Source organism: Euphorbia lathyris, chromosome 7 (assembly GCF_963576675.1).
Source record: "Euphorbia lathyris chromosome 7, ddEupLath1.1, whole genome shotgun sequence".
Lineage (NCBI taxonomy): Eukaryota > Viridiplantae > Streptophyta > Magnoliopsida > Malpighiales > Euphorbiaceae > Euphorbia > Euphorbia lathyris.
This window is the reverse complement of record NC_088916.1, coordinates 72,148,639-72,165,215: the sequence shown is the minus strand read 5'-3', so window position 1 is coordinate 72,165,215 and position 16,577 is coordinate 72,148,639. Positions and strand designations below refer to the sequence as shown.

General features: G+C 35.4%; 4 protein-coding genes and 1 long non-coding RNA gene across 5 annotated transcripts; 1 reads left to right on the top strand and 4 right to left on the bottom strand.

Moving 5' to 3' along the window:
* Positions 1 to 991: 991 nt before the first annotated feature.
* LOC136200471 (benzyl alcohol O-benzoyltransferase-like) lies at positions 992 to 2,826 on the bottom strand. Its single transcript, XM_065990847.1, has 2 exons — positions 2,383 to 2,826; positions 992 to 1,870 (listed from the first exon to the last, which is right to left on the bottom strand). Exons 1-2 carry the CDS (start codon positions 2,824 to 2,826, stop codon positions 992 to 994), a joined length of 1,323 nt encoding a protein of 440 aa, XP_065846919.1.
* Positions 2,827 to 5,389: 2,563 nt separating this feature from the next.
* LOC136235004 (benzyl alcohol O-benzoyltransferase-like) lies at positions 5,390 to 7,172 on the bottom strand. The gene is made up of 2 exons (XM_066024523.1): positions 6,638 to 7,172; positions 5,390 to 6,455 (listed from the first exon to the last, which is right to left on the bottom strand). The coding sequence occupies exons 1-2, from the start codon at positions 7,082 to 7,084 to the stop codon at positions 5,553 to 5,555; spliced, it is 1,350 nt and encodes a 449-aa protein (XP_065880595.1). The 5' UTR covers positions 7,085 to 7,172; the 3' UTR covers positions 5,390 to 5,552.
* A 1,179-nt stretch (positions 7,173 to 8,351) lies between these two features.
* On the bottom strand, positions 8,352 to 10,107 carry LOC136235005 (benzyl alcohol O-benzoyltransferase-like). The gene is made up of 2 exons (XM_066024524.1): positions 9,597 to 10,107; positions 8,352 to 9,516 (listed from the first exon to the last, which is right to left on the bottom strand). Exons 1-2 carry the CDS (start codon positions 9,894 to 9,896, stop codon positions 8,623 to 8,625), a joined length of 1,194 nt encoding a protein of 397 aa, XP_065880596.1. The 5' UTR covers positions 9,897 to 10,107; the 3' UTR covers positions 8,352 to 8,622.
* Positions 10,108 to 10,654: 547 nt separating this feature from the next.
* On the top strand, positions 10,655 to 11,514 carry LOC136200719 (uncharacterized). Its single transcript, XR_010673465.1, has 2 exons — positions 10,655 to 11,043; positions 11,111 to 11,514. It is a non-coding gene; the product is annotated as an uncharacterized lncRNA (long non-coding RNA).
* A 2,033-nt stretch (positions 11,515 to 13,547) lies between these two features.
* LOC136201439 (uncharacterized) lies at positions 13,548 to 16,533 on the bottom strand. Its single transcript, XM_065992099.1, has 2 exons — positions 15,023 to 16,533; positions 13,548 to 13,863 (listed from the first exon to the last, which is right to left on the bottom strand). Exon 1 carries the CDS (start codon positions 16,196 to 16,198, stop codon positions 15,074 to 15,076), a length of 1,125 nt encoding a protein of 374 aa, XP_065848171.1. The 5' UTR covers positions 16,199 to 16,533; the 3' UTR covers positions 13,548 to 13,863; positions 15,023 to 15,073.
* Positions 16,534 to 16,577: the final 44 nt, after the last annotated feature.

Here is a 16,577-nt window from a genome sequence, read left to right as displayed (position 1 = left end):
TGGCACTTGCATGCGCCACCTCATCTTTCAAAGATGACATATCATGAATTCTCAAGAGGCCAACCATTCGGTAGGACTTAACATGGCCCTCGTTATCTTTTTATAATATCACATGAAATTTAATCCCGATAAATGCATCTTTGGCATTGAATAGGTAAAAAAATTGGGGTTTGTTGTTTCAAAGAAAGGAGTCCAACAACGTGAAGTATTTAGTCATCTTACTAACTTGATAGTTCGTTTGTCACAATTGATATACAATTTGAGCTTCGTTCGACAATTAAAGACCAAACACTTTCGATTTCATCGTTGAATTCATAATAATTGAAAGGTTTGATTTTGATCAACAATCAGAAAAAGCATAATATTTTCCTTCGGATTGACATATGAATATATATCGATGTCTTATGTAGTCACGAAAGATTTTGGGTTGGCATTTTGATGATCGTACTAAATTCACATTAATTATGTCATCTTTCTCTATAGACATTCAATTCTCAAACCCTCAAAGCAGCTTTTCCAGCTAAAAGCAGCATTTGGTAAATGAAAATTGCTATCCTTAAAGCCCGAGAAAGCTGAGATAATTAAAACTAGAATTTGGTTAATGAAAATTTGAGTTTCTTAAAAGTTGGAAAAACTGTAAAAACTACGTACTTTAAATTGCCACGTGAAAGCCAACGAAAAATATATTTTTTAATTACTTAATTAAATTATGTAATTAAAACTACCATGTGATAACCATTTTTTTGTTATGTGGTATGCACATGGTTGCACGTGGCTGTTATGTAAGATGTAAAAGTTATTTTCAACGAGATTGTCATGTCACTGGTTGAATGACATTTTCTTCCTGAATTGATTGGAATGCCTTTATTAAATTAAAAATGAAAATTCAATAATTTTATTGAAACAGAAGAAAGTAAACTTTGGTAACTATGGATGCAATACTTGAGATCAAACTTGCTTATGATATTGTATATTTTGTTGAGAAGACATTTTAAAGCTTGGATATAATAGCATTTTCTTCATCACTAAATAATTGATCTTTTAAGATATTGTTAAGCTCCATCTCAAATCTGTCCATTGCTTGCTTTGGCAAACAAAATGGAAACACAATCCCATTTTTTCCTTTCGATTGGATCTGATAGTACCACCCAAAAGTTGGCATACACATAAGAGGACCACCATACAAAGCTTTACCCCATCCAAAATCTACATCTTCTGACCCGGCGTGTCTTAGATCCGACACAAAGTAGTTCCTCTTACTTGCATTTGAATTTGTTTCTGATTCGTCGCGATATTGATCAATGTTCACCTTTTCCTTACCATTTCGTAGCAGTTGTAACGTATAACATAATGGATTCTCTAATATTTCTTTAGCAGTTGATCTTGCTATTGAATAACCAAGTGCATTCCCATAATAACCATATGGTATATAATGATTAAGCTTATTATTACTACGTAGATTAACCGGCCAAATCAAACTCGTTGTCTCTTCTTTTGAGTCCAATTGAAGTGCAGCAACACGGCATTTCCAAATAGATGCAGTTACTATTTCAAATGTAGAACAATCGCGAAGATGAAGAGGGAGATATCTGCGTAGAGCTGAGATTTCAGTTGGTGTAAAGATGAAAGATTTATAACGTAGATCATGTTCAAGAGGATCGGATTCTGATACATCATGATTGTGTTCAGGAAGTGGTGGATTCATGAAGTTAAGTACATGTCTTTCCCATACTGGTAACACAGACGGAGAAGTTGCTCCTCTTGCCATTTCCCCGATTGCAGATAGGAATTGAGCTGTGCCAGAAGCGTCGCACATGATGTGGTTTAAACGGACACCAAAAATGAAACCCCCGCACTTCAAGCGTGTCACCTATGAATTAATTTCACCTACTTGATTAATGTATGTAAATTCAAGAATAATTAATCACTAACACATGATTTGGATCCTCTCAAGTTGGGATTCAATATATTAGAGGTGAAGTCCAATGTATCTCAACCATTAATTAATAAAATTAATAGAAATTAATAATCAATTTATACTTCCTCTTGTTTTTTCCGATATGTCATTTAGGATTTCTCAGCAATACCAATAAAATATTAATAAGTCAATCAAGTTCATAACTTTCTAAAATCATCAATTAGGCCCTCAAATTATTCCTTGAAATAAATTAGGTCCATAACCTCCTAAAATTATCAATTAGATCCTCAACTTATTCCTTTGAAAATCAATGAGATCCATAACCATCTAAAATTGTGAATTAGGGATACAATTGGTAGTTTCAATACGATTGAAGATCTAATTAGTAATTTTAGAAAGTTAAAGATCTAATTAACTTTGATTTCAATGCAACATAGATCACTAGATTTCAGAATTTTTCATACCTGAATAAGTACAAGAGGACAGTTAAGAATATCAGCAGAGGCAGGTTCCTCATAAAGGAGCTGATCCAAGCATGAAAATGGAGGTACAAGCGGATATCCGAATTGGTCAAGAGTAACATCAGCATCAGCCTCAGTAAACAAGATACCTTCGCCGGTGCATTCGACAGTAAGTTTGCCGGTAGCACCTTCTCTAATCCTACCAGCAAATGGATAGTAAAAAACAAGTGTTTCAGCAATAGCAGATCTAATCAACTTGGCAGGATCAACCCCATTCTTGGAGGGATTGTGGGGATAAAACCATAAGCAATAAACCTGGTTTCTAAACCAATCTAAGTCTGATAATGGCTTGAATTCATAAGGGGTAGGCTTGGCTGGGGTTACTAGTTCAGGTTCACCCCTTTGAACCGTGAACACAATGGAGGTTGGAGACACAGTCTGTGCCATGGTTCAACACTTATTGTTGTTTGAATTGGTATCCATGTATATATGCAGGAGAAATTCAATATATTAAAGCAAACAAGTTGACTTTCACGTTTTAGTACACAATTTGCGCAAATTTGCAGCATTAAGAAATTAGGGACAGCACATTAGTTTTTTTTTGTCAACTTATTGGACAATGAGAGATAATATTGTATAAGATTACATTAGTTTTTTTTTTTTTTTCTACTACCTTTCAACCTATTATAAGAGTTAGTTTTCTAAGTTTGAGAGATTGAATGAATGAGAATAGATAGTTAGTATTATGGTTTTTATATTTAGTTGTTACAGAGTAAGCAAGTTTCTGGAGTTGGTGAAACACTTGCAAAGTTGAGAGAGCTAATCTACTTTTATGGACAAGTTTAGGGAGCTGGTGATATGAAATAAGCAAGTTTATGGAACTGGTGAGACACTTGCAAAATTCAGGAAGCCAATCTAATATTTTAGACAAGTTAAGGAAGCTGTTAATGTACTAAACTTAAGTCTAAAAATCCATTTTCCATGTACGACGCGCTGATTTAACCTCATTTTTATTGGAGAAGAGAGGAATAAACTTAATCCCATTAAAAATGATACATTTCACTTTCAGATTTTAGCACAAAATTTGTGCTATTTGCAGTATTAAAAAAATTAGGAACAGCACATTACTTTGTCAACTTAATTATTATATTAGATGACATCAGACTTCATTTATATTTAAGGTATAGAAATGCAAATTATGATACCAGCAGAAAACATACAACTATATATATATATATAATTTATGTAACTCAATAATACAACTAATGAGTATAATATATCCGGATTAAAATTGACTTAAATGCTAAGAGTTTCAAATCATTTAAATTGAAAAATTTAAATCTGACTTCTACTTTTGAGAGATGAACCACTCTAAGCAATAAATATATATATAACAAACTCTTGTTATTCTTATTTTAACTTACCGCCAGCTTGATAATAGTGGTTTTATTTAAGTTAAATTATCTGTGGAAATCCGATATGATTGGATGGAGAGTTGTGAGAAGTTAATAAAAGAAGGGATAGTAAATGTTAATGATAACCCTTGTTCGGGAGAACCCGTTTGTTTTATTTGTTGTTTCCTGTTAGGAACATAGAACCTCTCAAATCAAAGTAAGCATGGTTAACCATCTCATCTAGCTTTAAACATTGAAATAATACTACATGGAGTCAATATAATTCTCCCCAAAATATTATCAAACACCATTACTAAAAAAAAAAAAACTTAATTCTCCAGCGGTGTGCCTGGGCTCGAGCCTACCCCAACCCCCTAGTCCTGCCCCTGTGTCAGCTTGATAAGTGTGGTCTCATTTAGTTAATCTATCTCGGGAAAAAGAGTTTGATTGAATGAAAAGTTCTGAGGAGTTCATAAGGAAAACGATAGTAATTTAGATAATGGATGGAGGCAGCTCGACACACTACGCGTCGCCGTTGAGCGAGGGTCCGGGGAGGGGTTCCACCACAAGGGTGTACTGGGAGCAAGCCTTCCCCGACAACAACCGTGTGCCAAGGCTCGCCCTCAATTTAGATAATGGATATTTAAATAATTTTATTATTTATTATAAACCCTTCAAACCAAATAAGCTTAAGATTGGGAGGAGTTGCTAAAGAAAGGAAAGGAAGCTAAAAGAAGGAAAATGAATGGAGAAAGATATAGGTTTACAAGCTTGTGTTTTTTACATTGAACTGAAATCAGTCCAGACGGAAATATATTTTTCCACATAAATTCTTTTGTTCTTCAAGCTTATGTTCATCTGTTCTTTATGTCCTTGGTTGTGGTGGTTACTCTCTGCACACGATTAGAATTCGACTAGTTCCTGTTGTATCTTAGTAGACGAAAGTCAATTGCAGGTAAATCTGTCTTTAAGGAAATTGATGTCATCATGCCTCAGCATCTTCTTCCATTCTTTGTCAATTTTTGTAATTTTAGTTTAGTTATATTATTTTTGATTAAGTATGCATTTTTTCAAATGGAGCTACATATTCAGTCGAGTAATCTAAAGCAAAGGTATGCCACGGCAACCTCAAAACTACTAGTGTTCAAAGCCTTGTTGAGGATTTGTAGAGACTGAAGACAAGAAATGCTCAAATGTGCATTATATGTATTTCCATATTTTGGTTCTTTTGATCATTGTAAAAAAATAGAGGTGCCGTACCTATCCTGTCGGCGATGATTTTTGTCGCTAATCCTTATGTGCGGTCCCTTTTGGCTACAAATTTGGGCAGTCAGCAAAACCTCCCCTGTTATTGTTGTAGTGGTCAGCCTATAGCAGTTCGCATCAGTATTACCTAATTTTCCTTTGTGATACTAAGATCACTATATGCTATCCTCCTAAAAGCTTCAACTTGATTGAAATAAATAGATTTATGACAAATTATTGGTTTGCATTTTGTTCGTTGAGAAGTTGTAGCAGATGATTGGTAGTGCGACCGGACCGTTTTTTTTTTTAGAAGTTGTAGCAGATGATTCTATCGATCGCATGTGTTTGGCAAAGATCTATGAACTACATCATATGATCCAGATCTTGATCTTATTGCATAATATTGAACTTGATACAAGAGTGAGTATTTAAACCCAATATGTTATTGTAAATCAAAAGAGAAAAACAACAAACTGGTAAGTAAGCATGAATTAAGCAAACATTCATCAACAGATATTTTGGTGAGCAAACATTTTAAAGCTTGGATATAACAGCATTGCCATCACCAATAAATGGCTGATCTTTCAACATATTATTAAGCTCCATCTCAAATCTTTCCATTGCTTCCTTTGGCAAACAAACTGGCAACATTATCTCATTTTCCCCTTTTTCCCTATTGAATTGGGTTTGGTACCCCCCAGCAGTTAGCATAGATTGAGCAAGACCAGCATATATAGGTTTATTCCATCCAAAATCCACCTCTCCAAACCCTGCATTCTTCAAATCTGTCACTGTGTAGCTCGTCATACTTGCCATTAAATTTATTACAGATCCTTCGTAATCTTCAGTGTTAACCTTTCGCTTAGAGTTTCTTAGGAGTTGTAAAGCATAAGATAATGGACTCTCTAAAATATCTTTTGCGGTTGATGTTGATATTGAAACCCCAACTGCATTCCCATAATAACCTGATGGAATAAGTTGATTAAGCTTACCACGCAGATTAACTGACCAAATCAAGCTCGTTTCTTTTGTAGGATGCAATTGAAGTGCAGCAACGCGACATTTCCAAACAGATGCAGTTACTATTTCAAAAGAAGAACAATGGCGAAGATGAATAGGGAGACATCTCCGTAAAGCTGAGATTTCAGTTTGCGCAAATATGAAAGCTTTATAACACAACTCATGTTCAAGAGGAAATTTCATATCGTTAGAACTGTCGGATATATTATGATTGTGTTCAGGAAGCGGGGATGTGGGTTGTTGTGGAATCGTGGAGTTAAGGACATGTCTTTCCCATACTGGGAGCACAGAGGGGGAAATTGCTCCTCTGGCAATTTCTCCAATTGCAGACAGGAATTGAGCTGCACCAACAGCATCGCACATGGTGTGGTTGTGACGAAGACCGATAACAAAACCCCCGCACTTCAAACGTGTCACCTTGCAATTAATTTCACCTACTTGATTACTAAAAAGTTAACAAAGAATGATGCGAGAAACTTTAATTTTTAATGATTTCCACTTTCACAAACTTTTTGACCTCAAAAATCAAAACTTTAAGTTTGAGTCCCACAAGTGTAATTCATGCAACATAGATCACTAAATTTAGGGATTTCAGATACCTGAATAAGCATGAGAGGGCAGTTAAAAATGTCAGTAGGTTCCTGATAAAGGAGTTGATCCAAGAATGAAAATGGAGGTACAATTGGATAGCCAAATTGGTCAAGAGTAACATCAGCATCAGCCTCAGCGAACAATATACCTTCACCTGTGCATTCAACTGTAAGTTTGCCTGTAGTACCTTCTCTAAGCCTACCAGCAAGTGGATAGTAAAAAACAAGTGTTTGAGCAATAGCAGTCCTTATCAACTTAGAAGGATCAACCCCATTCATAGAGGGATTGTGGGGATAAAACGTTAAGCCACTAACATGGGTTCTAAACCAATATAGGTTATCTAAGTCTGATAATGGCTTGAATTCATAAGGGGTAGACTTGGCAGGGGTTACTAGTTCAGGGGCTCCCCTTTGAACATTGAACATTATGGAGGTTGGAGAATATGTCTGTGCCATGCTAAGAAGTTTATGTACTTGTTTTTTCAATTGTTATCTACCTATATATTGAAGCATACAAGTTGACTTGGCATTTTAGCACACAACATGCGCAAATTTGCAGCATTAGAAAAATCAGGGACAGCACATTACATTTTTGTCAACTTAATTTGACAAAGATGGATAATATTATATAAGCTAACATCAGATTTAACTTATATATAGGTGCATCAGTTAATTAATGTATTAACAACAATTGCTCTACAAACCCACCTTATAGGTAGATAACAATATTACTTTTACCGACCATCGTCGATGAGAATTTAAAGTGGAATCTACAGATCTCTTATGAACCCGTGCCTTGTCCAGTAAGGGCACTAAATCCAGTGACCGCCTAAGAATAACAAAATAGACCACAACAAACGGGCTAAAACTAGTATTCATGTTAAGTGCATGATTACGAGTAAATTCTTCCTGACACAGTTTCAAATCCCAACTATTCACTTTTTCACCAACCAAACATCGCAACAGGTTTCCTAAAGAACGATTCACAACCTCAGTTTGCCCATATGGCTGCGGATGGTAGGCACTACTGAAATTCAAACTCGTATTCTCCATCTTCCACAGACTACGCTAAAAATGGCTAAAGAACCGGGTATCGCGATCAGAAAAAAATAGACACCCGTAAGCCATGCAACTTGTAAACTTCCCTAAAGAACAAGTATGCCACCTTAATAGCATCTATGGTCTTTTTACATGGAATAAAATGCACCATCTTAGAGAATCGATTGACCACCACATAGAATCATTACCTCGTTGAGTGCATGGCAATCCAAGCACAATATCCATGCTAATGTCCACCTAAGGCTGAGATGGAACCAGTAGTGGAATGTACAAGCCCGCATTTTTTGTTGTTCCCTTAGACACCTGGAAGCCTCCGACGCAAACCTTAAAATAAAGATTTCAGGAAAAATAAAATTAATTCTTATGAATCGAAAAACTGTCTAATACATCTGCTTTAAGACTTTATATAGCAAATCTTAAAACCTAATCCTAAAGACAAAAAGGAAATAAAATAGAAAATTTACATAATAGGCCCAAAAAACAGTCATTTCCATTTTTTAGGTCCGAAATGTTTGAATTTGGCCCAAAACCGACAGAATTCACAGCAAATTGGTGAGTTTCGACTATTGGCCTATTTCCAATCAAATTAGGGTCCGAAATTCGCAAGTCCTCATGAAATCTTGTGATCATATTTATTCGAAAACCTAAAAACCAATTCCTCCACTTCATCAACTTCTCATCTTATTGCATAATGAACTTGATCCAAGAGTATTTATACCAAATATGCTATAGTGAATCAAAAGAGAAAAATAATAAACTGGCACTAAACATGAATTAAGCATGTTGCCACATCAAATAAGTAGTTGCGGTAAACAAACTGGTACCAAACTTGAATATCCTGATATGCTTTCTATTGTCAATCTGTGTTCTGCATCAGCTAATACCTTTTAACTTCAGCTTGACTTTGAGCAATCTTCATTCATTGAGAAGACATTTTAAAGCTTGGATATAACAGTGTTGTCATCACCAATAAATGGCTGATCTTTCAACATATTATTAAGCTCCATCTCAAATCTTTCCATTGCTTGCTTTGGCAAACATACTGGTAACATCATCTCGTTTTCCCCCTTTTCCCTATTGAATTGGGGTTGATACCCCCCAGCAGTTAGCATAGAGTGAGCAAGACCAGCATATATAGGTTTATTCCATCCAAAATCCACCTCTCCAAACCCTGCATTTTTCAAATCTGTCACCGTGTAGCTCGTCATACTTGCCATTAACTTTATCACAGATCGGTCGTGATCTTCAGTGTTAACATTTCCCTTAGAGTTTCTCAGGAGTTGTAACGCATAAGATAATGGATTTTCTAAAATATCTTTTGCAGTTGATGTTGATATTGAAACCCCAACTGCATTCCCATAATAACCTGATGGAATAAGTTGATTCAGCTTATCACCACGCAGATTAACCGACCAATTCATGCTCGTTTCATTTGTTGGATGCAGTTGAAGTGCAGCAACGCGACATTTCCAAACAGATGCAGATACTATTTCAAAAGAAGAACAATTGCGAAGATGAATAGGGAGACATCTCCGTAAAGCTGAGATTGCAGCTCGCCCAAATACAAAACCTTTATAACACAACTCATGTTCAAGAGGAAATTTCATATCGGATATATTATGATTGTGTTCAGGAAGCGGGGAGGTGGGTTGCTGTGGAATCGGGGAGTTAAGGATATGTCTTTCCCATACTGGGAGCACAGAGGGGGAAGTTGCTCCTCTCGCCATTTCCCCAATTGCAGACATGAATTGAGCTGCACCAACAGCGTCGCACATGGTGTGGTTATAACGAAGAGCAATAACAAAGCCCCCACACGTCAAGCGTGTCACCTGGGAATTAATTTCACCTACTTGATTAGTATATAAAGTTAACATAGAATGATGTGAGAAACTTTAGGAATTTCACATACCTGAATAAGAATGAGAGGGGAGTTAAAAATGTCAGTAGAGCTAGGTTCCTCATAAAGGAGTTGATCCAAGAATGAAAATGGAGGTACAATTGGATAGCCGAATTGGTCAAGAGTAACATCGGCATTAGCCTCAGTAAACAAGATACCTTCGCCGGTGCATTCGACTGTAAGTTTGTCTGTGAGGCTTTCTCTGAGCCTACCAGCAAGTGGATAGTAAAAAACAAGTGTTTGAGCAATAGCAGTCCTTATTAACTTGGCAGGATCAACCCCATTCATGGAGGGATTGTGGGGATAAAACATTAAGCCACGAACATGGGTTCTAGACCAATCTAGCTTATCTATGTCTGATAATGGCTTGAATTCATATGGAGTAGGTTTGGCAGGGGTTACTAGTTAAGGTTCACCCCTTTGAACCGTGAACATGATGGAGGTTGGAGAATATGTTTGTGCCATGGTTCTGGTTTGACAAATAATTGGGTATTTTAGATAAATTGGTAGCAAATTGTGGTTTGAATTGTTATTATATATATATGAGAAATTCATACATTGAAACATGCATGTTCACCTAGAATTTGCAGCCTTAAGAAATTATGTTGGAAAAATTACACATATGTCCCTACATTTTTTTGCTCATATCCCTTTCAAAAATTTATACCTTGTTCAGTTTCACACAAATGGTCATTCCAACTGCTAATGTATCATCTGAGTTGAGGGTCACATGAGATTTTTCCTTACTTTCTTTATGATCTCTGAACTTCAAAACTATACTTAATTTTACCTTTTATAAACATATATAGAATCCCCTTATACCATTAATCAAGTAAATAACAAAATTAATGAACTCTTATATCTCTAGTTTTGAAATTTAGAGAATATAAAAAAGCAACGATAAAATTGAAGGGTCTCGCATGTAATTTACTTCAACTTTTTTTTTTTTTTTTAACAATTTGCCTCAACTTAATTGGCAAAGATACGATAATGTATATAAAATAGGTTTAAAGCATTTTTTGGCCCTTGACCTCTCCAAAATTTGTGTATTTGACATCTGATCTATTATTTGGTCACATTTGACCCCTGACCTATACAATTACGTAAAATTTAACCCATATTAAATGGAGAGTTAACTGTATTAAAATCCGTTAATGACGTGGCAATAGTCACCAATGAATAAATAACATGTGGCACCGCACAAAAATTTAATTTCCACGTTCAACAAATGACATGGCAGCAACAAAAACAACTAATTACTAATCCACCTCCTCCAAAAGAAAAGCGTAACTCCTCCTCAAATGAAAAACGCAGCTCCTCCTTCCACGGTCGTCGCCGTGCTCCGTCAGCTTTCTTCTTCTCGACCTCCATCTTCTTCCACAGATTCCGGCGTTCTCCTTCCCTTCGGCGACAGTAACGATGGTGAACTCCTTCCCTCGGCATGGCGACGACGATGACGGTGAGTTTTTTTCATTTCATCTTTTTTATTCTCGTTCTTTCATCTATTCTATTTTTTTTTCGTTTAGGGTCTAGGAAACGTTCGAGATCTATTGATTAACGGTGAATGGTGGTTCTCGGTGACCGTCTCGGGACAAAGGAAGGCGGTGGTGGACTCTGGCGGCCTTCCTAGATCCGGTCCAAGGGAGTAAACTTACTAACCCAGGGAGTTCTTAAATAACTGAAATGGAAGAAAATCATCTGAGTTGATTGTGGGTTGGGATATACTGAGAAACTTTGAAATTAGGTTGAATCGCGGCAGTCCTTGGAATCGTGAGAAGATGAATGGAGTTGAAGAATTCGAAGGAAATTTTGCAGATTTTAGATTTTTAATATGTTAGTAATTAGAGTTAGTAAGTTTACGGTTGCATTATCATTTGATCGAAGTGGAAATTATATTTTTGTTAGGTGCCAAGTGTTATTTATTCATTAGTGACCATTGCCATCTCATTAACGGATTTCAACATAGTTAACTCTTCATTCAATATGGGTGAGATTTTATGTAATTGGATAGGTCAGGGGCCAAATGTGACCAAATAATAGGTCAGGGTCAAATACATACATTTTAGATAGGTCAAGGACCAAAAGATGCTTTAAGCCATATAAAATATATACTTTATCAACTTTTTTTTTTTAAGTATATTTACTTTATTTACATATTTTTTTATAGTACTTTATTTATATTTCAAATGCAAAGTAAATATCCTTTATCAACAAAATTAGATACAGATACATCATATTATGTAAAGACTAAATAATGCGTGTAAATTTCAAAAGAAAGAACAATAATGCGTATAAAATATTATCAACTTTTTTTGAAAAAAATATACTTTATCAACTTAATAAAAATGCAAATCATGATTTAATAAAAATATGATTCTAAATTCGGTTGAGTATGTTAATTATAGAACAAAAAAAGGAAACGTGGTCAGTTGTGTATCTTCTAGAATTGTTGGTGAGGATAAAAACATTTCAAAGTTATTCTTGATTAATTATCAAACCGTTACAGTGTAATTTTTAGGGAAAATTACACAGAAATTTATCTTTTAAAAACTATTTACAACTATGTCAAAGTCATAATTTTGGATTATGTCAAACTAGTAAAATCAGTACTTTTAATATATTTTAAGGATAAAAAATATAAACTAGAAGTCTAGAATATATTTTCTAGGGTTTATGATTTATGAATTGGAGTCTAAAATTTTTAAATTATGGTATAAAATATATAGAGAATAATGACATATTAAAAATTAAGTTTGCTGATATGATTTAATTGTAATTTTGTACTTAATTTATGATATTCATGTATTTGACTCTAATTTTTACATGTATAATATTATAAATGATGGGCTATCATATATGTTAGATTTCACCAAATTTAGTTTATAACCTAAGATATATATAATTGGTATTGGTTTAATTATGTTTAAATACATAGTTAGTAATATACTAATTATTTGAGCCCATACCCTTCACGAGTAAATTATTTTGAGCTCATACCATTTTATATAGGGTACGAATAATCCCATTAAAATCGGATAGTGTCAGATACCCGCGAATACAATACTCGTTCCAATCCCTAATCCCAAGCAAGGACTGTTTTTAACTTTTTCCTTTATTAACCTCTCGAAACCTACCTCCCAAACAGACCCTCGGAATGAAGATTTACTTAACTAGAAAAGGAAAGGAATACAATAGGAATCAAATTGAATCCATAAATTCTTTGGAGATTGACCTTTGAAGATATCTCATTAGTCTATTGAATTTACTTAAATGATTCGTTGACTCTCTGAACTTCAAGGGACCTATTGGCCCATTTAAACTTGCTTAAAGTAATGTATTTCCTCTAAACTTATTTACGCACTTCAACTTATCTAAATTGCCTCTTACTGTGCCACATAGCACTAGTGGATTAATCATGTCACATAAAACAAGTTCATGGGGCTAACTAGACATCCTTAAAGTGCAAGGGGTCAATCGATTTTTGGACCAAGTTCAGGGGACATTTGATGTACTTAGCCATATTAATTAGTTTATAAACTTTTTTTTTTTCGAAAAAGTCCGGAACTTTAAGGCTTACTACATCTCTAGTTTCGTGTACTTGTCCGAAAAAGTCAATTGTCCTTATATTTTGAAAACGTCATATTTACGCCTTGAACTTGCATAAGGTGATCTATTGGCATCCTAAACTCCCTAACAATGATCTGTTGACACCTTGCTTAAAATGTACATACTTCAACTTGTCTAAAATCTCCCCTTATTCTGCCACGGGGACTTTGGCGATCAATAGACTTAAAGCAAGTTCAAGGGATAAATAATATACAAAATATATAAAGAGAGAGAGAGTTTTTGTCACTCAACAATACAAATAGATCTATCAACTAAGGAATATTTGCTTAAGACCTATGCATCAGTTAATGTATTGTAAACAACACAAAACAAGTGTTGCTCTTTTCTTAAGCAAATTCTTATTTTCAAGTCCGGGCTTTAACCTTTGCCTAATAGGGTGAATAAGCAAGTAATTGTTATTCATGTAATATAGCAGTTCATATTAGATAAAATTCTTGATTTTGTAAAACTAAAAGTTCTTCTTAATACCAACAATGTCTGCCCAGAAGCAGAGTTTCGAATTCGTACCAATTAGCCAAAAGCTCTGCGATTTCACGAACCAAAAACAGGCCTTTATAGAACTGAAAATGGAGGAAGTAACCGGAGTCCGTTTCGGCAAATTACTCACAGCAAGGAAGCGATTCTAGATGACAGCAGGAACCAAATCATTAACCTGCAATATGCGCCAGCTGAGTTTGTGTAACATCGCATCATTCATAACTGAAATTATTTTTATTCCCAGCTCCCCTTCTTGCTTGGGATGACAGCAAAAATTCAAATTCACAGTGACCAGTTTCTGAATATTAACATTTTCCGTCCATTAGAAATTCCGCATAGCATTATTCAAACACTTCATTGAAGAGCCAGGTCATTTGTAAATGGCGAAGGAATACAGTAATGAGCTGCTGATGACCGAATTGATCAAGACCAATCGATCTGCCATGGATAAAGAATTCCCTTTCCAGCTAGAGAATCTATTAATAACTTTATCAGCAATGGGTTCTAACCAGCAGCATTTAGGGACTCCTAAGTACATAAAAGGCAGGCTTCCCACATTAATTCCCAGCAATTGACTCAAGCAGGCAGCTCTACAACCCAAAATGGAAGGGCCAAGGTAGCAAGTTGATTTACTTGGGTTCATAATCTGACCATCCGTTCAATATTTATTTAAATATTATACTTATTAAATTTAAATTTGTAAGAACAAATATGAAAGCTAGGCCTAGGACCTCTAAAATACTGGGGCCGACCCTATTTATATATATACATTGCACAAACTCATTGTTATTCATGTAATATAGCAGTTCATATTAGATAAATTCTTGATTTTGTAAAACTAAAAAGCAGTTCCTAAAACCAGCAATGTCTATAGTTTGGCCTAACTGCATATAACATTCAGACAAAAGTTATTTTACCTTTCGGTCAGCTTGATAACAGTGGTCTCACATAAGTTAAACTATCTCCAGAAAAGGGCTTCAATCAACCAAAGTTTTAAATGCAAAACTGCTTTCAATGTTTTGAATTCTATTCAGTCAGCTTATAGCAGTTCCCATCAGAATACTAGTACAACATCTGTAATGTGAAGATAACACAAATTTTTGACTGCTCAACCACTAATCTATTATTAATTCTTCAACTGTTGTTTGCATATTATTTAAATACTAGTCACACATATGATAAATGCTTGTAAAAGTAATATAATCATGGTGAATATAGAATGAGTTTAATCTAACTCAGAAGAATGTGCACACACGATCTTTAACTGAAATTGAATTTTATTCAGTGCATTAAACTGTAAGCATTAAATTCATTAAGCATACTACACGAAATACCTCCAGACGACATAATTCTCTATCGGCAAGACAGAAATTGTTGGCTATGAACTATTGAACATTTGAATCTTCTCCTTCTTTTGAATAAGGAATAACATACTTTTGCGCAAACTGTGCATCAGTCATCTTACAAAATGAGTATAAACTGTATTTTTTCTTCAGTAATTTCTTACTTTCAAGGACCTTGAGCACTTCGAGTCGGGGCTTTAACTTCTTCTCCACACTGTAAGTAAGCAAATCTGGGTTGCTGGCAATATAAGAGATGTCCAAGTTCTTAACACTAAGCAACAGCTTCGTTACCTCCTTAATCTTCCTTTCTGATACTGCAAACGCTTGAGGTGCTCTCCTAAACATAAACAGAATATGCTCTTCTGAAAATCCGAGTTCGCTGAATAGCTTCAATTTGAGATCCCAATTCTCCTTACTCATAGAACTCATCACTCTAACAGCACAAAGAAACTTCTTGGATGTCCTATCAACGCCCATTTCATCAACTCTTTTAACCAGGAGCTTCATACTTTCTGGTTTGATAAGAAACAGGCGGCTAAAGCTAAAAACATATTTTGTAATCTGCAATGGCTCCATACCACAACTCTTCAAATATTCTACGTTAGGCAACATTTTCCTTTTCAAATCATTTGACAGAAGCCCCACACGAGTTTTTAACAGCCTACAAACATCGGCATTAGATCCCAAAACACTCTTCAATACTAAAATAGACGGGGCAATCCTATTATCAACACTTCTAGTGAGAGCACGAGGATCACGACAAATTATCTCGGCAACATCGGAGGAGTCAAAATCCAAGTCTTGAAAAACCTTGAATTTCGGCTTAATGCTTTTCTCAAGATTAGCAGAGAGAATCTGGGGTAGTTTTTTAACAACATATTCTATCTGGTGCTTAGAAAACCCACTTTCCTTGAGGAAATTAAGAACGGAATCGGCATTTTGGGGTTTCTTGAGGTACTCAAAAGATGGTAATGATGAGACATTTGAAGCGGATTTTGGGGAGAAATGCTGCTTATTAACTAAGTAATCAAATGTTGTGACATTGGATTTCGATTCTGAAGTGGAAAATGAAACGAGATAGATTGATTGGAAGATTGGATACTTGCGAAGACGATTAGAGGTGTTCGAAGAGGATGATATCAGAGTTTTGCAAATCCAGGGAATCATTTCTCTTCTGGAATTTCAATGAGATTGGAGCTAAAACCAGCATAATCAACAACACAACAGAGCAATAGAACTCAGAAAACGAAATGAAGCATACCTCGGATTCGTTTCTGCTAACCGATTAGCTTTTGGCTGTTTGATAACCGAGCTCATTCCCCCAACTCGAACCTCATGATACAACTGTTAGGATTATAAGACTTGAACGAGCTGGATTTGCCGATTGAGGAAGAGAGATGAATGGAGGCTTGAGGTTGATTCGGCCAGCATGAGTGTGGAAGTTGGACTACAATCCATTTCAGATCCAAGTCCGACTAGCAAATGGGGCAGTGTGGGATAGGCCCGTCGGTCCAGATGGCCAATTTACATAGAAACTCATTTTTTA